Raw genomic sequence first — 24,215 nt, 5'->3', positions numbered from 1 at the left:
AGTACTCAGCATTAAGAGCGTAGACCAATCGAAAATCCTTCGAGAAATATTTTCAGGCGCATGAACTTCAGCGACAGTCGAATCTCCAATCCGGAATAACTTTCGTGACGTAACTCTTGTTATTTTCTAAGATCTCTACTCTCATACCCAACACTCTCCTTATCACGAAAACTCCTTTCATCTTTTCCGACTCCCATGTGTTCACCTCTGGGAGCATAATTGGCTACATGAAAACTCAGTTCAGTTCAGAACATCTGCTAATAATTCATTTTTCCTTTCCCTTTAAAATTTATAAGCACTAAACTAAATGGATTGCATTTCTTTTCTGATACCCCGCTCTTCCTGCATTCCCGTTCGTAGCAACTGTCCTAAGGTTTACTTGGTCTGCACTATAACTTTACATGGCTCCTTAGCCAAACCTACAAGCATGCACAATAATATTTCTAATTTTTCTTAGGAACGTGTTTTTACTATATAGTAGGATTTCTGTTTGTCAGTAATTCGCAGTTACTAAACTGATTTAATTTCGAAATACTGTTTAAATTAATTCAGATTGAAATAACAACATCCTTGGCTTTGATTAATGCCTCAGATAAAAAGGGCTATTTTTTCTGGCAAAGTTAATTAAATTAAGGGGATAAAAAAACCCTTATTATTTTACAGCCAGTATGCGAAACTCTGAGATCGAAAACTACGATCTAAGAGTTTCATGCCGAAGAACTATCGGCGAATCCAAGCGTAAGTGAACACCTGGTAGTACAACATCAACCGGGTAGTACAACTGGTAGTACAACACCGTAAGTTTACTTACGCTTGGATTCGCCGATAGTTCTTCGGCATGAAACTCTTAGATCGTAGTTTTCGATCTCAGAGTTTCGCATACTGGCTGTAAAATAATAAGGGATTTTTTATCCCCTTAATTTAATGCCTCAGATATTTAAATGGTTCACTTTGTGGAATACTTATATATTATAAAATTAAATCCAGGTTTTAATTCATACAATTTGCAAAGACCGTGCTTTTACGCCATGGTCTTTACAAATGTATATTTCATTAGCATGCAAAACTGCATTGCTCGGAGAAACCTCGCTACTCTCTGTGATTCGAAGAATTAAAAACGTGATGGCACTTTCCAGTCATTCCTCTTCCTTTTACGAATTCTTTTAAACTATCTGCATGGCGCAATACGGCCCCAGTTACTCAAGAGCATCAAACCCAAACCAGCCTACCAACCTACTTCTCGAAAGCAGTTTATCTCATTTGATCTATTCAAAGAAAATAAATGTGCCGAGCTTTTTCTTTTCATTTCATTATACAATTGGTGTTCGAGTAGCGTCGGAGAAAATAAATTCCAAGTATATCATTCAGATATTTCATTTCATTAACAGTCATGAACTGTGTTTATCTTCCACGGATCAGAATCTGAATTCCATGGAAATTCTATCTAATCAAATAAAAAAATTCCTTTTTTAAACTTTCTTCTTATCATAGCTAGTTGGAAATACTGGTACCACGACAATGTAGTAAAGTTTATCAGTAGCCGTAGAAGGCTTCTAATCAGGAGACCCATTTTCAAACGAAGTGTTGGATTACGGAACATGTTCGTATAGTTTTTTAATGTTTCAATGTTTTTACTTAACTACTGGCACGTCTAATACCAGTTTTATAATAAAAAAACTATACGGTTTTCAATAAATGGAGATTTGTCTTTCCAGTTATGAAGTGAAATGCTATTACAGTACTTTTTATTAAAAGTTCGAGTTTTTAAATGTGTGAATTTTCATCATTTCTGGTAATGTTCATTTTAAATTTTGTATAGGTGAGTTTTAAGACTTCATATATTTAGAACTTTAGTACTTTTCGAGGATCCCTTAATCCTATAGGGGGATACAATAGTGTGTGCTGAAACAGGACATATTTGAGTTAACGGAATATTTTCATACTAGGAGATGAAATCATCATGATATTCACAAACATCCATGTCACTCTGATATGCGAATCCATTCCCTGCAGAATGGAGAGTGGAGAACATCTCTCTATCAGTCAGGTAATATATAAAGTCTAACGCTTTGTAAAGTATAATGCAACGTCACAGTTGAAGACATCAATCCTGTATTTACAGTAAGCTGAACGATCAAGAAGCGATCACCCAAAGTTCAACAATGACAGTTCTTTACTCGAAAACTGAACAAAATGAGCATTGCTCAGTAGAATTCACAACTTAAAAAGTGACGACAACCCATCATTAAAAAATTTAGAAATTCCGATGTGTTTAATGTCATTGCTTGCATTCTCTCTCTCTCTCTCTCTCTCTCTCTAACAGTTTTACTCGGGTGCTTCCATATATTTGATCTAATTTTTATGCGAATAATATTTTAAATAGAAACAAATCTGCTCCATAGTTATCTCTCTCGCTGTCTCTGATATAAATCCTCAATCTATTTCATTTTCTAATCTCTTACTACTTAACTATTTATGACATTATTTGTTTTTTATTATTTTCATTATTTATTTAATCTTCTGGGCCCACATTTTAAATATTGTCTTTTTAATAATCGATTGACTTTCTAGACTATTCTTGTGATATTGCAATTAATATCATTTTGATGCCACTCTGTTCTGTTGTTATTTTTATTTTTTTTTTTCGATCTTACCCATACATTTAGCGTCTACTTTTTTTGTTTCTCTTTTTTTTTATCTTATTGTATATATTGTGATCATTGAATAGCGTACCTTATCGCCTTCTATTTCTCCTTCCGAAGCCTATAATCGGATCAATGTTAATCAGGCTCTATTCATTTAATTTATTTCTATTAATTTCTCACTCCAGTAGATTTGTGAATCGGAATCAGGATGTCTGCCTGTGCTTGTTTCTCTCTACTAAATCAATACATTCATAAATCAACCTATAGATATTATTTCAAAGTTCTTTTTTTAAACTTGATCTCATCCACGAAAGGGTAAACCTATTGTACTTTATTACCATAAGTGGACTTTTTTCTAATTTGATTAACGTAATCCGGAAACGCTGCATAAGAGATCAAAGACGGAATCTTTTAAAGCCATTTCAGGTATCAGAAATCCAATAAGCGGGGAAGTGACTTCGTCATCTCACACCCATACACAACCACAATAAGAAAGCATCTATGCCTACTTCACGATTCGAGCCCGAAGTCTGTTGTATGGAGTGAGGATACAATAACCACTCGGCCAGCTAAGCTGTTTTTGTAATTGCTGTTATTTAAATCCTTCTGAATTTAACATTATAGCTAATTCTATAAACTTTGTCTCTAATGTTCGATTACATGATTCAGTTTTTTTTTTTTTGCTTTTTTTATTATCATTTTCCTTATTATTATTTATTTATTATTTTCCCCTCATGAACCTGAGAACTGCAATTATGTAAATTTTATTATCGCTTCAGGTACTATGTAAACGTGTAGGTCCCTTAAGTGAAGAAATTTTGTATCGTCTGGGTGGAGCAATCCAGCCTGCCTAATAAACTCTTTTCTCTAACAGACCTCACAGCAAGAAAGTTGCAGTGTTAGCCACTAAACAGGTTACAGCATGTGAGTCACCGCTTTACATGCTTCCGACACACGCTCAGTAGTATGAGAATATTTACTCACACAACTTTACAGCTCCCTTTATTTGACCCATCTGTTCTTAGAGTTATTCTGAATATCTTGAAAATACATTTTATTTTCAAGAGGTGAACTGTGTTGACATTAGAGTTTAATTAATAAGCAAAATATCGTGTTTGCGTAACTCCCACAGTGGGTCAACCTAATGTCGCCTGCTCTCACTGAAAACATTTCAAAAATCAGAAGGCTACAGAGGAGGAGAATGATTTTGTGTTAAATGCATTAAATGTTAGAAGTTTTGTTTTTTCAAACATCTAATGAAAGTTATATAAAATGTTTCTTATTCTTGTAGGATGTATAAGATTGAATAGTTCACTTTACTGAAATTTATGGAGAAAAAGTTCTGAAGATTGTTTAAAAGAAGAAGCTTCTTTATGAAGCCTTCGTATCTCAGTCCGTATCGATTCTACTCTTTAAATGGAAAGCCCTTCAGGAGTAGAACGCGGGAAACCTTTATAAGGGCATTTCATCTGCAGTTAAGTTAGTCAGCCTCATACGGAAACAGTAGGTGTTTCCTCCCCTAAACTCGGGTTTTTCATTCTGCAAAACACACAAGCTAGCCTTGAAGAACACGTTTTGCTGCTGCCGTAGATCTAAACAACAGCCTCTTAATGATAATCAGCAAATCGGTTTCGATCGCTTTCCACAAAAAAAAAAAAAAAAAAAAAAAAATTCTTTTAAGCTCCCGATTTAAAAACTTCTTATTTCTGACCGAGACTTCTTTACGGGCTAAGGGTTGAGCAGAGCAGGTAAAGAAAATATTTTATGTCATTAATATAGTGAAAAATGGGTAGGGACTATCCCGTGAAATCGGTCTATCCATTGAGTAATTGAAATAAATTAATAACGTGCATTTTGATCTGGCCAATCAAATTCATGAGTGTCTTTCCAAAAATTGAAATGCTGATACGGATCACACATCAGCTGATTAGAACGATGTGTGACCCGTATGACTTCAATAGAATAATTTTTAGGAGACACTCATAGTCTAGAAGCATAACCTTTGCGAAGTGATACTCTTTTGGTATTCTTTTTCTCAATCGCTGTGGCTCACCGCACAGCTACAAAACATCCCTTTCCCCATTTCGAACGATGCAGAGTCAGTGCTTCCCAGCTGTTTATGTAAATATTATATTTGTTCATATTTCCCGTAAAGTTTCTCATGAAACACTACTTTTGTTCTCTCATGTTCTTTCTTTGATCGTCCTTCAGTTCCAAGAAAAAGATTTGTTTGTGAGGCTGGTATCTGGTCTGGCATATGGGTGAAGTGACCAATTCAGTGAAATTGGTGATAATTATGAGTGCCTTAATCAGTAAGTTAATAAGTAATAATAAGTAAGTGTAGTAAGTATTAGTAAAACTGATGTTAATGAGCTTATCTACCTCTCCATGAAAACTTAAGGATTCCTCGAGGGCAGCGATGGTGCTATTTTTCCTGGCATTTAGGACAAATTTAGGACACTAAATTTAACTTTAAAAAATTTTAAAAAAAGTTTAATTTTGTCCTAAATTAAACTACTTAATTTAGGACAAAAAAAACAAATTTAGGACAAAACAAACTGTAAAATAAGAGATATGTGTGCTACGTAAATTTCCAAGTCATCAAGGACAACTTTCTCAAACGTCCAAAAGCTGCACTAGTCTATTAAAACGACAATGCATTTCATCATCAACAGCAGCATTTGTTGAAAGAAGCTGAGGGTTGCCTTTCAAGATAGAGAAAATGGTTCACAATTTTCTCTTACTTTTCCTATCTATATTGAATCAGCTGGAACAGATCAGTGAAGTACTTGTGTCTCTTTGATGTTTATAATTAGACCACGTATATTGTTGTCTATTTTTTGAAAAGGCTACCAGTAATTTGTAAGTTAAGTTTAAGGAGAGGAAAAGACATCATCATCATACTGGAGTTTCATAAGTGATGTTATAGTTGTCATTGTTTTTAGATTGGAGATTACCAATTTTAAAATTTTTTTTCGCCAGCGCGAAGAATAGTTGCATGTAGGTAACAATGAGCATAAGTGGTAAGACACACTTTGCTCCAGGCCTCATTTTTACCATAAATGGACTATCTGAATACAGTGATTACAAACGCTGACATGTTAACATGTAGTTTTCTGAGAATAGATACGAATTCTGGCAGTCAATCGTTGATAAAAAAATATTCCATAGATAGCTTCTAGATTAACAGAGTCAAAGGGTTTGGTTAGATCAACAGGCCATGCAAAGTGTTCGATTTTGTTGATGATGTTCTCTTAAAATTGCTTCTGCAGCCAAGTACTGATTGTTTCAGAGGATTAATTGTTTCACAAGATGGCGAGAAACATTATTGAGATTCTGGAAGAGTACTCTCGGCAAGAAGCAACATACTCATTAACTTAAAAATTTCGGCAGGAATGCCAGCAAGAACAGCAAACCTGTTGGATTTCATATGCTTGTCACTTCGCTAAAATTTGTAGAAAACTGGAGTCATTTCTAATTTTCCCTTGGAGAATATTCGTGAGAAATTCATTTTGTTATGTTTCGATTGCGAACATCTTTAAACCACTCCATTCAACGAGTATTAACAGAAGTAGTTTCTTAAAAATAAGTGATCCATCTTTTGTAGGTATAAGATTCGAGTCATGAATAGAATATCAATGGAATCTCCTTTTTTTACTGACAATAAAAGAAAGCTATTAGACTGACACGGTAATGTGTTATATTCCTTAGATGTCTTCAACCAGCACTTATTTTTTAGAAGGGGGATGTTGTTCCTTGCTTCTGCTTTTGTGCCTGTATTTTGTATGTCATTTGTCATATTCTGCAAAGTATGAAAAGGTTTCTGATATTTATTAGACTTAATCAGTTGTTTGTTCGCAGGTAATCAGAACGTAATACTCATTGCTATATTGAAAAGTATATATATATATATCATATCATAATAGTAGCATTTATTTTAAACAAAGATGAATTTCGATTCACGAGTTAGTCGATCTCTGGCACTGGCAAGTGGGTTTTTCCTCCCGGAAACTCTGGTTTTTATCCCGTAAACTCAAGAAAATCAACCGTAGTACCCACATTATTTCAGACAGTAACATATCTTGTTAGGGTTAGGTACCAAGAGATAGCAGCACTTGTATGCCAGACTCTTCATCGGTGGCTGCTATAATTAGTGATAGACATGGGCACAGCTATCTCTGATTGGCTACCGGTGGAGATTGAACTTCCCAGTCAGTCTCCAAAAGCTAGATAGGGTATAAAGGCCTCGCCTACTTCCTATAAGGGAATAAAAAGCGTTAGCTGATTTATTTATTTTATGAATTTTATACATTTTGTTGCACTTTGTAATTTTAGAAATAAATATTAAATTATTTTTTGTCAATAGAGTATAATTGTTTTGATTTCTTCTTCAATAAGTGTATGTTAAGTTTACATTAACATTTATTTTATTTTATTTTATTTTTTCAGGTATTTCATCTGCGGAATGAAATACGGCTTGTTTGCCCCTGTTCACAAAGTTACTAAAGTATCAGCAGGCTACAAGAAGAAATCAGGAAGCCATGACTCACTGAACAGCTCTGGCTCCAGCATGACTCGGACAAGCAAGGTTAGCACTTAACTATCACATCTCTCCAATTTAAAAATTGAACTTTTTTTTTTTGTAATTGTTTCTCAGATTGCGGATGAAGAATGTAAACTGTTAATTGAATTGAGAAAATAACTCACAACAGGGAAAAAAGAAATCACAAAGGTGCCGATGAATCACTGCATGTTTACATATTGACCAGAAAAAAAATTAACCACAAAAGCTATGACACTACAATTTTAAGTACTTTACCATTAATTCAATTTGAAATCTTTGAGTTGTCATTTGGCTGGGAAATTTCTTGAGACGTGTTTTGAAAGTGCACGTTATACACACTGAAGATGTAACAAGTTTGTATTCCAAGTGGAACTGCACATATGAAATGATCAAGGTGCGCAACTGCTTGTCACTATCACAGCAAATATTCAAAATAGGCTGTCAGAACAGCAATGCATGCCGCACAGCGTCGGCTGAATGATTGTCATACATGTTCAAGAAGTATTCCGCATTTGTCGTACACTCATCCATAATTTGACGAAGAGTCTATTCACTAGGCACCGGTGTAGCATGCTTTAATATCAGAAGAGGTGACTGTTCACTTTTCCTCTCCCGCCTCCCTATCCATTGACTGGAAAGGCGTGATCATCTTGATCAGATGTTCCCTAACAGCTCGAAAAATGCGCTGGCGCTCTCAGTTTATGCATGAACCATATGTTCTGGTGCGTAGCTCATGAGATATTTGCAGACAACACCGATAATACCTCCTCCAAGAAGTGCTAGTATAAGTAGCCGTTAAGCATCGATGGCAAGGACAACAAACCGAAGAGATGGCCTCCAATGATCTTGATCCAAATAATCTTGATCCAATGTTTATAATGGCGTTTTGTTATCAGAATCGGCGGTCGAACAAACACCCAAGGTTTAGCCAAACATTTTAGAACACCCTTATGTGTAATGTTACTATTAATAAGATTTTTTTTGTCTTCTTCTGAAGTCTTCATACTTCGAGGTCATGCTGTAACAGCACGCCAGTATTCTTCATTAAATCCGACACATGAATTTTTAATAAAACAGAGATATTTTATTCAATTTGTAGTTGAATGTTGAATTCCATCGAATGTTCGCATTTTTTGGATGTGCAGTTGAAGAATTTGGTTAAACAATAAACATTACTTGGTTGTATATATAAATATCTCCATATTAGTACCGGAATGATTTTCTTGTATTTTAGGGTTCCACAAATTACGCAGACCATTAATGAAGAGGACTTACCGATGGTACTCAGTGCTGAACATCTCGAAAAAGTGATTAACCAAAGATACTGTTGACACCAATTAGTTTAGTGACAAAATTCAACAACAACAACAAAAAAAAAATCTACATATTTTGTGTGTCAAAAACTGCTCTTAATTCATTTGTTGTATTACGGAATAATATCGCTATAAAAGTACCATTGAAACGCACCTCATTATTTAGATATTTCCTGAAGCTTTGTTCATGTCGCTCCTAATTATAATAATATTTAATAATATATATATAAATACAGTGGTTTTTTTCTGGTGTAACGCACCAGAACGGCATTCCGGCACCTATTTTTTTTCAGTTTTTTCAATTTTTCGAAAGTAATTTTTGAAATAATGTTCGCCGTACATAACACGTGCGCATGCGTGTTACCAGGCGTCGCCTGGTAAAAGGCATGCTCACGCCATTCGCATCTACGTTTGTGGCTGTATGGACGTATGATTGAGAACATGCGAAAGATTTTCGGTAAAACACTTATTTATCTAAAAAATACCTTTATTGAATTGACGTAAATTTAACGTCATTATTTTCATATCCTTTTAGCATTTTTTTTTACTTTTTAGTGTAAAAGTCTGACCCCAAGTTTGAAAATGAAAAAGTTTTCCAATTACTTCTCAACCACAGTCCCATTAATAAAAAGCCCAGAATAATAACAGACACGACGTCAAAAAATATGGAAATAATGGTGCTAGTTGATGTTTTCGAATCATCTCAAGCTAATCTTGAGAAGCAAAGCCAAACTGAAAATGACTGGCCGAATTGCTGGACATTAGATAAAAAAAAAAAAAAAAGATTTTTCTCGAAAAATGAATGGATGTATATTTGCAAAAAGAAACTTGGCTGTACGCATTGCAGAAAAGTTAGAACTCTTGGAATTGAAACAAAGATAGGAATTTAAATTTCCAAAGAATGGGCCAACAATGAAATTACATATTCTGGCAAAGATAGGAAGCTGCAGATGACTTCACTTCGAAAAAAAAAAAAGTTCGATCACAGAGAATCTGCTGTACACAAAGCAGCGTTAAAAATTGTTCCTGAAGTTTTTTTTTTAGAAATTGTTTCTAAGAAAAACCAATCATTCCATAATTTTGAAAGTGAAATTGATCTGCAAGAGCTGAACGGGATTGAAATGGGTCGAATTCTTCATTCAACAAATGCATGTATTAATATTGTGAATAATGTAAGTGAAGAAATGAGAAAAATGTGTTTAAAGAAAATCGTTCAATCCAAAAATATAATTTCATTGATAAATCAACAACAATAAGCAATAAAACCACTCTCATAGTGTATATTTGATGCTGTATCGAAGATGTTGGAATTAATTCACCGATAAATTTATTTTTGGACTTGATCGAACTTGAAAACGTAACGGCAATAGTGTATTTGATTCCTTACTCCAATGTCTTAACTATTATGGGAAGATAGAAGATTATTTTTAAAAATATTTAGTTTCTCTAGCATGCGATGGCGCTGCTGTAATGTTAGGGTGTAAAAGTAGAGTGAAAAAATTGCTGTCAGAAAAATTTCCTTCTATTATAGTTTGGCATTGTACTAATCACAGACTAGAATTATCAGTAAGTGATGCTGTAAAGGAAATTTCAGGAATCAATACATTCAAATCATTTATTGGCAAACTTTATGTCCTATACCATGCTTCGCCAAAAAAAAACAGTAGAGAGTTGCATTTATGTGCAGCATCACTAGAGGTTGAGCTGGTGAAAATTTGAAGAATTTTAAGTGCTCGATGGGTGTCATCTAGTTTCCGTTCAGTTTTGGCTGTGGGGAATAATTTTGAATCTGTAGTGCATCATTTTGAAGATGCGATGCATGATCCTAGGAGAGATAAAAATGATAAATGTACTTATGATGGCTTAAGAAGAAAAATAACATCTACAGACTTTTTATTCGATCTAGGATTGATGTGTAACGCTCTCCAAGAATAGTCTGAATTAAGTTTGGACCTGCAAGACAGTGACTGAACCTTTACAAGGCAAATAAAAAAATAAACGTACTTGTTACAAGTTTTTGAAGAAAGAAGACAGAATTTTGGACCCTATTATAGATGTGCTGCAGCTGTTGTACGCGATCTGTGCTTTCGTGGAGTTTTATTTCACGAAAAAGACCTAAAAATGCTAAGGTTGAATTAATGCAGAGTTTATAGAGTTTATCTAAACAAGCTGCCTCAGACTTGCACACTACGTGCAGGCGCAAACTTGACTTACTTGTCTGTTTGCTTACTTGGGAAAAAGGATTAGAACCTAGCTTATAAAATTGTTTGGTATCTTTAACATATATATATATATAATTGTTTGCATACTTCGGATTAGGAGTTAAAATAACCAAGTTTATAAAATTACTTGGTTATCCTAATATACAATATCCCCAAGTTAAAAAATTTATTACACACACACACACACACACACACACACACACACACACACACACACACACACACACATATATATATATATATATATATATATATATATATATGTATATATATTGAAAAACCTTTAATGACTAATACCGAGAGATAAAAAGATGACATGATATATTTGAAAAGATACTACTAGTTTACTAGTTTCGTTGAATTAATCAACATCTTCAGGTATCACAATCAAAGAAGTATATAAAGAATTACAGAGACTTAAAATTGTAATAACAGAACAAGTACAAAAAAAATAGTAGCGTGTTTGAAAACAAAATGCGAACTTCAGTTCCAAACAAACGTATACTACGCGCTGCCGCGAGTGCGCCAGTACTGAACAGAGGCAACGTGTGCATCAGAGAGATTAAAACTCAGGCTGTTGTTGATAAGAGAAGAATCTAGAGAAATTCCCCTAGATTCGAAAATCTTTCTTTGGAGTTCATCATAGCACACATGGATGGCAGTTATGATCAATTCAACGAAACTAGTAAACTAGTAATATCTTTTCAAATATATCATGTCATCTTTTTATCTCTCGGTATTAGTCATTAAAGGTTTTTCAATATATATATATATATTTTTTTTTTTTTTTGATGCGATTCAACTTTCTTCTTTAAATGAGTTTTGTTAAGCTTTTGAGTTGTCTCTGTAGTCTCATTATCTCCTTGTCGCCTTCCAGGCTTGATTAAAAGGAAAATACTATAACGGGAAAATTATCACTAAAAACTGGCATTGAGTACATTGTTATGTAATGGTAAGAGATGACTGAGCATAATGCAAGTGCTTTGTGAGAAATGCCATAAATCTTGAACACAGTGACATTACAGACGAGAAACAGCGGTTAGTACCTCAATGCAGTATTATCCCTTCGTTGATTACTCAGAACATAAATTACGTTAGTTCTGAGGTAATAATAATAATAATGTTCGCATATAGATTTTTTTGTTTGCGGTAAGAAAAGTTTACGTAACGTCTTGGTTGCGTAAGTCGCGGTTCATGTAGGCTGGAAGTAGTTGCATTTAATATATCCGAAGTTTTTAACTTTTATTTAAAAGGAACATAAATTCTTAAAATTGATCTAAATTAAAATTTTAGATGCTAATTTAAATAAAACAAGACATAAATTCTTCCTCTTAGGTTGCAATATGAATTGTATATCCCAAAACAAATTTTAGATTGGAAATATTTCTGGATGCAAACTACTTTCATAATTTTATATATAATATAACGTTTTTATTCTTGCGGAATGTTTATTTGAAGTTAAGTAATAATTATTTTATTTCTTTCAGATTATTACAACAACAACGTTTTTTCAGGTTTGTACACCTTATTCATAATTAACTTTTGTGTTACTTGCTATTATTAAACTAGTATGTATAAATATATATATATAAGAAATTAGTATTATTTTGAATTGATATTTTAATTTATATGATATTACATATGCATGACACTGCATAATTCGGATAAAACGGTTTATCTGAGCTGCGAAGCATTCAACAAAAATGAAATGAATGGAATGTGATTAACAAAAGCTATTGCAAATCGAGTTTCAGATTTCTGATTCACTTAGATTGAAACAATTCACACAGAATCATCAGACAATGAGTCCAAAGGGAAACTTTCGTTACGAGACGTTTGCAGAGATTCTCTTTAATAAAAGACCTCAAAAACGGAGCTACCGAATTTAGTTTTCTCTTTATCTTAAATGCGTAAAGATTTCAACAAATTTCATTCATGCGTAGATTTTAACAAATGAAATCCAGCTATGAATCAACCCTAAGCTCCATATGTAATCACTATTCTCTTTCTATATCAAGAAGGTTGGTAGGGTCAACATTCATTATCTTCTTTGGCTTCTCCTAATTTTGTCACAAAGCTAGCTCCCTCTCTGGAATTAGGTTTTGTATTAATGTGTCCAAACCACAGAGGATATCAAAAACTATGATGAGCTAGGCCATAAGATGTCTCTTCGCATTCTTAATGATGCAGAAGCGATATTGTCAGAAAAGGAGACCATACTGGAGTCTGAAGCAAAAGAAGGGAGGAAAAGGAATAAAAACCACAGAGTATCACACTTATTAGTGAATAAACTTTGCTTATAATGTTCGATTATCGTCTTAAGTAACTAGGATTCTAGGCTACTTTTCTGCAATGCATTCGTCAGCATAGCATTTCAACTGCACTAATCTGCTGAGTATGCCAGAGCAAAACCTTTTGCTAAGTATCGTAGCATTATCAGAAGCACATGGGAATAACAGCTCGCAAACACAGTATGTCCATTAAATAATGAGTCAAAATTTGTATAGAAAAAGAGCAGCTACAGGAAAATGAATCATTTATTTATTTTCAATATAATTGCCTCCTAACTCAACAGACGTTTAACATCTTTCATAGAAATTTTCGAAACACCGCTCGTAGACGTCTAAAGTGAGCTCACTGGTCACTCTCTTCCGGATAACCCCCCACAGATTCAAACAGTACTTTTTGAATTTCGTTTTCAATTTCCATAGCAAAAAAAAAAAAAAAATGCAACGGATTTGGAACCTAGAAATTGTTTCACGTTTAACGCGCAATGTGAAATCGCACTGTCGTGTGGCATTTGCTTGCTGTTTATTCGGTACTGCTCCCTTTCACGCTTTTCATGAGCTGATTCAGACGTTGCATGACACCGAGAGTATACTGAATGCTAACTGTTTTGTCCTCTGGAACAAATTCCTTAAGAGCTGTTCCATAAAGGTCGAAACAAAAATGAATGGAAATATGGATGAGGTGACAGTCAGGGAGGTAAGAGTAGTGAAAGATAAGGAAGATGTAAAGAAATTTGGACCTGTGTACTGGAAGAGGTGCTGAATTAACAAACAAATTCGATCAAAAACTTACATGGTTTGATGAGGAACATGAAAAGTCACAGCTGAAAAGAATAAGGCATTTCAACAAATCGCCAAAGGAATGAGATAAGGAAAACAGTCGAAAAGAATATCGTCAATAAAGGAAGTGATGAGAAGTATAAAAATGAAGAAGCAAATTAATTAATAGACGAATAAGGAGATGAATAACAAGATAAATAAAATTTTTAATATCTTGTTTGAGAATTGAAATTTTACCAGAATATAAATATGTACATAAAGGAGTTCAACCTAGAATCTAAAATATTAGTAAGATCAGCGAGGCATTTCAGTCATTCATTACTGATGTAAAAGAAAAGAGGGCAAAATGAAAGCATGCTGAAAGAAATTTTGAAAGTACAAATGCGCCGAAGATTGATGAGGCGAATACTGTATTCCTGTAAATGGAAGAAACTGAACAAGAAATGAAATAAATAAAGAACAATAAAGCTCTTCACCGAGCAATATTCCAAGAGGATTTTGTGTAATCACGAAAAGAATCATCAGTTGAAATAAACCATCGAACTTTTAAAAATAGTTTGAATGGAAGCAGAAATTTAGAATTCTCAAGATGGTATAGATAAAAGGACAGCATGCGAGAATTATAGACTTTATAACCTTACTTATGAGTAATATAAAAGGGTATAAAATATTCTCCAAGATACTGCTTAATGGGTACGGATCCAATGTGCTCTCAAGAAACATTAATAAATGACTTAGACAAGGCAACCCCCTTCCACCTCACCCGTTTGCGATATGCTCAACTGGATTATTGTTAAAATTGTTTGGGAGAAAGTTATTAGAAATTCCAGAATGCAAACAGGGACGATATTTAAATATTCATCATAGGCCTGGAGCAATTTCGATAGAAGGGGAAATACAAGGGAACCCAGTAGTGTATGGATCAAATAAAGATATAGGGAAGCAGTAGGAGAAAAAAAAATAAGACCACAGCACCCTTTATTCATCTCGTAATCAGGATTGTTCTTTTTCTCTTTCCTTAGTTTTCCTTTTCCATTTCTAAAATAAAAAAAGACTCGAAAACTTACAAAACCGAGTTCGCCTTAGCTCTCTCAGTTTCTCGTTCAGCTCAGGTTTGTTAAACTAGCTTAATAGAGAGAAAAGTGAATTTTCTTAATAAAAGGAGACAATATTTGTTTTTTCCCACATTTCTGTCATTCTCACATAGTGCATAGATAAACAGCTTGCATTTCTTCTGAGGGAATTTAATGTCGCCTAACATTTCTTGCCGTAATTACAGGAATGTGCTTCGACCATGTTTTCCATTGTGGTAATGTCAGGTCTCTGTTGTCAAAAGAATAATATTTTCTGTAAGGCATTGATTATACATATCGTGATTCCATTCGCTTTAATTATTGCTAGAAGAGTAATTTTCTAGTGTTAGCAGAGGAGGAGTTCTTGTGATGTTCGCAATCTTCTCCAGATAGGACAGCTGGAAAACGCGTACGGATTATATCAAATCTGTGACAAACATCGCAGAACGGATCTCCAATGTTGAAGTATTTCCATTTAATAGCATGAACTACACTCCTTCAGGCAGCATCCCTCTGCTGGGATATCCTTGGTATATTAACAGATTTTCGAACAAAACATCGTTACAGGTTAATTATTAGTATCTAGGTGTAGTTGCTATTGACGCAAGACATTAAATATTGCCTTACAAGAGTTTTTTTTTTTTTTTTTTTTTGGCCGTTTATGTTTAGAATATGTATGCCTGACTGGGAAAGTAACGGTAGGATATGACATATGGTACTGTAATATCCAGGAATCAGTTTTACTTTTGGACTCGTATAATTTCATGTTTCAAGTAAACGGAGGTTGTATCCAAAAACAGTGATGTAATGACTCTGCACATGGATGATTGCGAATATTACAGATTGGTTACTTAGATGTAATAATTTGAGAACTGGTAGTTGAAGAAACTTTTATTAATTTCTTGTATTGACTATTTCAGAAAAATTGGTATCTGGAGAGTTCATCGAAAAAAAAAAACAGTTAATCGAAAGACAATTCATCGAAAAGGCAATTAATCGAATGAACAATTCGTCGAAAATGCAATTCATAGAAAAACCAATTCACCGAAAAATTTAACTTTTCGAAAATGTTATGATAAAAGTGATCCATTTCGAACAAAAACTGAACCGTGCAGAGTGAGATAGCAATGCTACTTTAATAGAGAATAATTAGAGAACAATATGGTTTCTTATTGTCTTTCTTGTCCAATTACTGTTTCATGTCTGTTCATGGGACTGATTTGCCTGTTTCCGGGAGGAAAAGCCCGGCCTACGCAGGTTCCATTATTATTATTGTTACTAGTAGCAATATACGACTTCAATACAGCCATTATTATGGAGTGAAGTTTACTCAGATTCGCTATTTGAAACTTTTACAAGAAAATGTCGAACCGTTCCAGTTTTCAGTTCAGCTATATTCGGGGAAAAAAAATAAATAACGTGTCCAAATTATGTAATACAATAACTCTCTGACTTAGTGGAATTAGTAGAAGTTGTCGGTACAAGAAGCTGTCTGCACGGTTCAGTTTTTGTTCTAAATGGATCACTTTTATTATAACATTTTCGAAAAACGTTTCGAAATGATATTAGCAATTCCGCTTTGGGTGGATCAATTTAATGAAATTTTAGTTAAAATTTTCGGTGAATTGTTTTTTTGATGAATTGTATTTTCAACAAATTGTCGAACGACAATTTTTTGAAAATTTTTCATTCGATGAATTTTCTTTCGATTAACTATTTTTTCGATGAATTTTCATGGAACCGTTTTATGACAACTCTTGGTTACACTGAAAAGTATTTTAGAGTCGAGATTAGATAATTAAATGGTTTTCCAGTTTTGGGTTTGGCTGAAATCTGTTTGACTTTGGTATATAAAAACTGTGCAGCCGAATGCAAATTCCTTTGGGCATTGCAACTGTGACGTGACATGAATAAGGTTAAACATTGGCACAATAACAGGATGAAATCCCAAGGCTCGTCTAGAATTCTTTTTCCCAATTCCGACGGTTGTTACCGATTTTCGCCTTCGGCATTTCTTAAAAAGCTCCATTAATATTATCAGCTGTAATAGTCTCTTGAACTATGCTTGAGTGTGTGTGATAATAAGACATCAATCCTCCATAGACTGCAGTTTCCTTGAAGAGATCTTAATAGCATTATTGGAAAGACACTAATATGGCTTTTTTTCGATCAGTCCACTTCAATGTTTACTTTAATTTTTGTAATGTTCTTTCTTTTTGAAATTTAATGAATTCTCTGTTGTAAAAAATAACTGGTGAAACCTACTAGTCGTTCGTGTGTTCTTATTTTATATTCAATCTTTTAATGATGTCGGTTCGTTCCACGCCGTTGTGTTAGTTAGCCGTGAAGCACCTCCTTTCTTTGCACATGTTTCTTAGTTATGCTCTTTTCAAGCAGGCCTGTTCTCCACAATCATATTTTCTTTTTTGCCTGGGCCCAGTTCCAGGTAGAACTTTTTCATTCGTCGCAGATGTTTAGGAGTTTGCTGGAAAAGCCTACGAAAAATCGTAAGCCTGATATGTCTGGTCCTTGGAGGCTTTCAGCCTCCAAGGACCAGAACTGATTCGGCTTTTCTTAGCTTTGGAATTGGAACTTAAGTGGAACAGGCTTCTAACTGGCCACGACGATTTTTAAATGTGTGTATTACTTATTAACGAGCGATGGAGAGACGTAGATCTCATTTCCTGTACCGATGCTTCCGTTTACACAAATGTAAGCGCATATAATCGAATGGTAAATGCGCCATACATCTGAAACCGAGCACTGTTTAAACATATTTTAACTTGTGAGTGTCCTCCTTGCTCATGCTGGAGTTTTCCTCCAACTTTATTTAACTGCAAATTTCGATGTACTTCCAGTCATCTACTGCTATGATGTATTGGACAACATACAGATATTGCTGTATGGTTTGAAAAATTCTTGTTCATTCTCTGTTTGGTTCTTCTTTTTCACTTCATCAGTCCCTTAGGGGATTCACGGCTTCTATGTTTGAGGGATGAGACTGCCTAACTCACTATTTGATTGAAATATTGTACAAGATTCGAATCAGATTCATTTCACTCAAAGGGCTCGTCTATATCAAATGAGCTATAGAGGCTTTTTCTCTCTCTCTGTTTGGTTAGCCGGGGCACATGTATATACTTGTCAACATATCAGACCTCTTACAGGTAGATACTCACTTTTTTCCTACTAGAACATGAGTCGGATATTCTGATCTTTTCGAGCTTCGGATATTCGTTATTTTAACTTAGAGCTCATTATTAACACTTTTTTTTATTTTAAAACTAGTTATTGTTTTCCTATCTGTCCTTAAGTTGCAATTACTGAATTGATTTTCTCTCTCTCTCTCTCTCTCTTTTGAATGCACCTTTCGCCTTTTTCTTTCTTCTGGGATGACATTTTTTTCTTTCATATCCATAGGTATTCATATCTGAGGAGTCTTCATCTGGTGTGTTACACTTTTCTTCGCTTCTATATTTCTTTCCACTTCTCATTTCGTAAGATTTCAATTGTTGTTGTTGTTGTTTTTAATTTTCTTAATGTTTCTACGCAGTTCTTATCTGCACTTTATGGATCTTAGTTGCATCTTCGGCTACCTTCTTTTGTCTTCTTTGTTTGAATGCTGCACTATTATTTCCTTTTGCCATTGGTGATTTTTCTCAGCCGTTGTTATAGCAAAAGGTGGTTGGTTTCTGCTCCGAGAACAATACTGGTTTTTCTGTGCAGTCTTGATAACTTTTCCCAGCTAAATTTGTACAAATTCTGCTGATGTTTTGGATTTGGGTTCTGGGATGTGTTAGTTGTTCACTTCAGGTGTCTTACCTCACATCTTAATGAGTTCTTCACGACCTCGCGTGCGCTCTCTCTCTCTCTCTCTCTCACACACACACACACACACATACGACACAACACATACACAAGCACAAGTAACATTCTCAGAGGTCAGGAAGTGAAGAGCTTTTGCATTTACTACATGCATTCTAGCAGTTGTTAGAAATGCGACTAGCTTCAAGACTTTGGGCAGTTGCCTCCGAGATAATCAAGGGAGCTGCAGCGTATGCACTGCTTCTTGACGCCAGAATAATTCATCATCACTCTTAAGTAACCAATGTGAACGAAGTTTGGGACCGGCGTCTTGATCTCCATAGCGAACATAAACTATCCTGAATAATAGTTTGGGGAAAAAATTTTTTTTTCTTTATGTTGGTAACTCTGCTCTATTTGCGAACGTCTGCACTAATGTATTATAATCAGGGTTCGACAAATACGCTCGCCTATTAGCCCGTGGCGACTAAATTTTTCAAACTGGTGAGGAGCTGCAGACTGGAGAAAACAGAATGTTTAATAAAAAAAAAAAAATACAACTTCTTAAACAAAATTTTTATAGCTTTAAGAAATCACAGATTCAGCACTACTAATTACTTTATGGAACTCCTATTTAAAATGATATTTTCCGATAAGTATCGAAAAATATCATTTTAAATAGGCTAAGATGACTGCAGCAATCCTAGGGGGGGGGAGCATGTTTTCCACAATCGTACGATAGCGATCCATGGGAATGTTTGACCATTCTTCCTGAAGACATGTCATGAGGTCCTGAATTGTTGTAGGGCAGATATCCCTTGACCTCACCGGACGCTCCAGTTCCTCCCACAGATGTTCAGTAGGGTTCAGATCAGAGTTCTGTGAAAGCCAGTCAGCTGTGGTGGCGTTTATGTCCACAAACCACGCAGTTACAACATCAGCCTTATGACACGGTGTGTTGTCTTGCTGAAAAAGGCAATGCCAATTCCGTAGAAAAGCCACAAAAGAGGAAGCATTACATTGTCTAGAAGGTTCAAATAACCCTCGGAGTTCAATGTTCATGGCACGACAAACAGAGGTCCGGGGCCAAAACAGGACCACACCACACCATCACACCGCTACCGCCGAATTTCATAGTTGGGGTTACCTGCTTTGGTAAGAGACGTTCACAGGGCACCAGCCACACCCATCCATCTGCTTGGTATAGCGGATGGATGGATGTGGGTGTGGCGGGTGCCCGATCCAGGTCCATATTGCGATCCTCAGATAGAAATCCATGTTGTGAGTCTTAGTTCTGAATGTTTTTGTGCAGATTCGTGTTCCGGTCGATGCCCGAACCTCCGCATTGAACATGTCAACCGACGTATGGCGGTTTTTATATAATTATAATTATCCTTCGTAGCCCCCTACGGTCACGTTCGGAGTGTGTGCGCGGGTGGGTGTGGGTGGGTGGGTGGGTGGGTCGTCCACTGAGGTTAGCACTTGCAATCGCCTCCCTGCGTTTCCATTGCATATGACATCACTGATTGTTGACCTGAGATGGCTAAATTTGTCAAAAATTGCCGATCTGATAGGCTTGCCACGTGGCATCCTATTACAACGCCTCTTTCAAACTCCCTTCTCGCAGCCCTTTTAGCAGGACATAGTTGCACTAACTTCAGAGTATCATATTCCTCCAATTTATACCGGCTACAAACACGTGACTCGTTACCTGGCACGTTGCGCGCGCGGGGGGGGGGTTTGAATGATTTCTTTCCAAGCAGTGTATATTCGGACTGCGAAGTGTGCAAGAAAGGCATGTTTCTCGGTCTAAGTCTAGCTAAAGTAGTAATGTATTTATTAGTGCGGTAATTTAACGATAATTTCTTGTTATGGGTAATTTTTGAATGTACACCGAGGGATATTTCTCATAAACATGCGAAATTTTTACTTTTCTGAATAAATAGTTACTACTAATATATATGGAATGAGTCATTACAGTTATAACTGCAATGACTCATTGTATATTAGTATAAACCATTTATTATAATAAGTTGCATAATCGTCATCATCAAATCCCTAGTGTGCATCCTCTAGGGATACTGCAAGATTAAGTTTACGTTATTGCTAATCTCCTGTGAATAGATTTCCTCCAAAATAGTCTATCATTTGCCAGCACTTCGAAACATGTTATATCTTATATTTCTGCCTTCTAGGGCACTTTGTAAAACACGATAAAATATAAAGTTAACATTATTCTTTTTTTTTTCTTTCAATTGTATGTTTATCATGCCTTTCCCATTCCACATTAGTCCGATTAATCGAGAGTTCAACGTATTAAGAACAAAAAGTAAGAAAATGTGTACCATGCAAGAGATAAAAAAAAAAAGAAGAAGAAAAAACGTTTTTAAACCTCTCTTGTCTGCACTTGGAAAGACTTATGAATCTATTATTGTGAATTTTTTTTTTATTCAGTGAGCAAATATGAAGATAAAAAACATTTCAGTTTCTTACGAGCTCATGCTGTTGTTCGAGTGATAAGTTTTCTATTTATTAAGTAATTACTGTAGAACAGCTAAACGGAAATTATGTATTCGTTATATTTTCAATTAAACTGGCCGTATTAAGGTTATTCCTTGAGTTCTAGACGAGATTCGAACCCGAAGAACAAATGCATTCTCCAAGAATGCGACACGAATGCCCTGTAAAGTTTTCAGAGCAAATATCAAATTGTTTTTCAAGAACTCATAGTTCTTTCAGTTCACTCGTAAGTTTAAGAAAAGCAGTTTCGTTAAAAATAATAAAATAAAACAGAAAAGGCACAACGCTTTGATTGCTTCATAAAAATCAGAGGTCAAATACACCGTCACACTGCGGGTGATGGATTTTCCACCCGTTGCAGTACCGTAAATGAAATCTGCTTTATTGTAAGAGAGCATTAAGGCGTGACAGATGAGGCACAATTTATTAAATTAGTACTTAAATGGATACTTAAGGTTAAAGAGGTGTTTGTATGTCCTACTTCCTTTCTACTACCACTTGTCAAATGGATGTGTTATTACGCACGATGTCCCACTTCCTGAGTCACCTATTTACCTAAGGAAGGACTCCCAGTAACTAGGACGACGACTTATAAGATTCACAGACTTAGACTGTTTTAGTTTTGCTTTCTTAAGAAATATGCACATAAATCGTGTCATTCGAAGGGAGAATCCTTAAATATAACGTAATTAAAGGATGTCTGTTTGTTTAAAACAAAATTAAAGCTGTTATATTTGTGGGCGAAAATTACTAATTATACGCAAAAATTTCTAATTTGTTGAATAATCTCGGAGAATGCTAATTTTCCTGAGTAGTTTTCTGTACCTATTTGAATCACATAATAAGTGCATGTAGAAAAAGCTGTGTCACCCACTTGCTAGCTTGCAAAAGGCAGATTTATTTCCTTATTTTTTTATTTATTTATCGATTTACCTTTAGTTAGTTGTTCAATTAATCGCTGTAGTTTTGAGGGCGATTTTCTTCATGTTTTTTCTTTTCCTAAAAATCTTAAATTCAGTCTCGAATAATTTTACAGTCAACTCACGTTTAATTTAGTAAACTAAGTCAACTGTGAAAAATTGTTTAAATATATGTAATTATATCAGTATGTAGGTATTAAAAAAAATTCATGATCAGAATAGCTCATGATTGCAATAAATTTAGCCTTTTAGCAATCATAAAAGTCATGGTAGCGCTGAAAATCATACAAACGATTGTTATCACAAGCAGCGTTCTTGTTGCAAGTTCTAATGGTGTCGCAAACTTAAAATAATTTGAATATCAAATATATTATGGGCACTGCAGTTTCACTTCGGTTTTGCAATGATGCAACTTTTCAGATAATTAGGGATAATCATAGATAAATCGATTACCAAGCTGAAAAGCATCTTCTGCCCTCTGTATCGTCCGCTATTTTAATTTTTTAACACATTTTGAGATGGATGACTACTTCACTTACAATACAAAATCTAATATGTATATTTATAGTCGAGTTGTAACTGATTATTTCACTTATGTCAGATATCAGCAAACATAAACAAACATGCATTTATTTTTACTTTTCCTGGAAATGAGATGAAACATCTAGAAAATAGGTCAGCCTCAACAACTGCAAAGTTATACTATCATATAGCTTAAAATTCAATTTATCGGGATTCATAAGGTGGCTATTCTCATACATTCAGAGATTTCAATTATTTTCAATTTGTCGGCCGATTGTTTGGCCGATGTATCCGCTCTCCAACCAACAGGTTGCAGGTTCGAATCCCGCTATGGGCATGGATGTTTGTGGTTATCTTTAGGTGGAAGCTGAATCTTATCGCCCGGTGTGAGACTATTGGCCCGCTTATTGAAGGGCTGAAGTTGCATGAAAAAGGTTCCATGGTTGGTTTCTAGAGCAAGATTTCCGGACTTTGTAAAAGAATAAGTAAAAAGTACAAATACGTATTATGTATTCGTATAATCAATAAAATGGGAAAAAAGATCCTTAGCCAGCTCACAGTACCAATATAACAAGTGTCATAAAGACATCATAAAGTATACAAATAAATCTTTCGTTGGTGGAAACAACAAAAAATTAATGAAACATCAAGCACTGCCATTCTTTCTTTGTACATAATAGATCGAAGATAAATTTTATTGCAATTTAGGTACGAGAAGTTACCACAACTCTCACTAAAATTATGAACAAAATCCCTGGGGGGAGGATCATCATTTGTTAAATCACCATATCGATCTTCAATGACATGTCAAAAACAAAATTTTCCATGTTTCGTGTCTATTGAAACATGGAAAATTTTCTTTCATGTTTCAGTTTTTCAGTCTTTCATGTTTCAAGGACCTGAAAATTTCAGGTCCTTGAAATTTTCAGCTGAAGGCGAGTTAGCGAAGGCGAAAAAGTTTCGTTCCCAAAAAGTCGGACTTTTGCTTTCCAAAAGCAGACAAAACCAGACGGAAAATTCAAGTATACAGTTAATAGATATGAACACATACTGATCAGAAAATTAGTTCTTCCTCTTAACATTAAATAACATCACCCAACTTATTTTAAAAGGAAATAAATAAAATAGATATTTAATGTAGAAGAGAAGAATGTGAAAGAGATCTTAACCTAACTCATGAAAGAAAAAACACCATGAAACTTAAAGATGCAATTCCTATGGCTATCCTTTTCCAAGTTGCATTATTTTAAACCTTAAACCACAATTCAAACATCAGTTTATGTACCACACATTTAATGATATGCGACATAATTAATAAAAAGTTTAACAATTTGTGTTTATAGAGTTAAAAAATGCACTTCGAAGGCCTGATTCTGATACGTGCCATATTATTCATAATTCTACTTTCCTAAATTGAATATAAAATGTAAACAGTAAAAAAAAAGCAACTAAAGTCTAATCGTCCGTTTACGAAACATATTCAGCTGGTTTTATTATTTGTTTTTCTCCCTTTGGAATTAAACTAGTAATTCTTTAGCTTAACTGCTGTAACCCTTTCATGCTT

At 34.8% G+C, this 24,215-nt stretch overlaps 1 protein-coding gene across 1 annotated transcript in view; it reads left to right on the top strand.

The window, feature by feature from the left end:
- LOC150098006 (CAP-Gly domain-containing linker protein 1-like) overlaps nucleotides 1–24,215 on the top strand; it is a 41,416-nt gene that overhangs the window by 13,617 nt on the left and 3,584 nt on the right. The window contains exons 3-4 of the mRNA XM_090405942.1: nucleotides 7,095–7,233; nucleotides 12,232–12,258. Of these exons, the coding sequence (XP_090262068.1) occupies nucleotides 7,095–7,233; nucleotides 12,232–12,258 (166 nt within the window). The remainder of the gene's footprint in view (nucleotides 1–7,094; nucleotides 7,234–12,231; nucleotides 12,259–24,215) is intronic.

This window comes from Typopeltis vanoorti, chromosome 16 (genome assembly GCF_054136105.1).
Source record: "Typopeltis vanoorti isolate ZY-2024b chromosome 16, IOZ_Tvanoo_1.0, whole genome shotgun sequence".
In the NCBI taxonomy this organism is placed as follows: domain Eukaryota; kingdom Metazoa; phylum Arthropoda; class Arachnida; order Uropygi; family Thelyphonidae; genus Typopeltis; species Typopeltis vanoorti.
The sequence above is the reverse complement of the archived record's forward strand: the minus strand, read 5'-3'. Positions and strand labels throughout refer to the sequence as shown.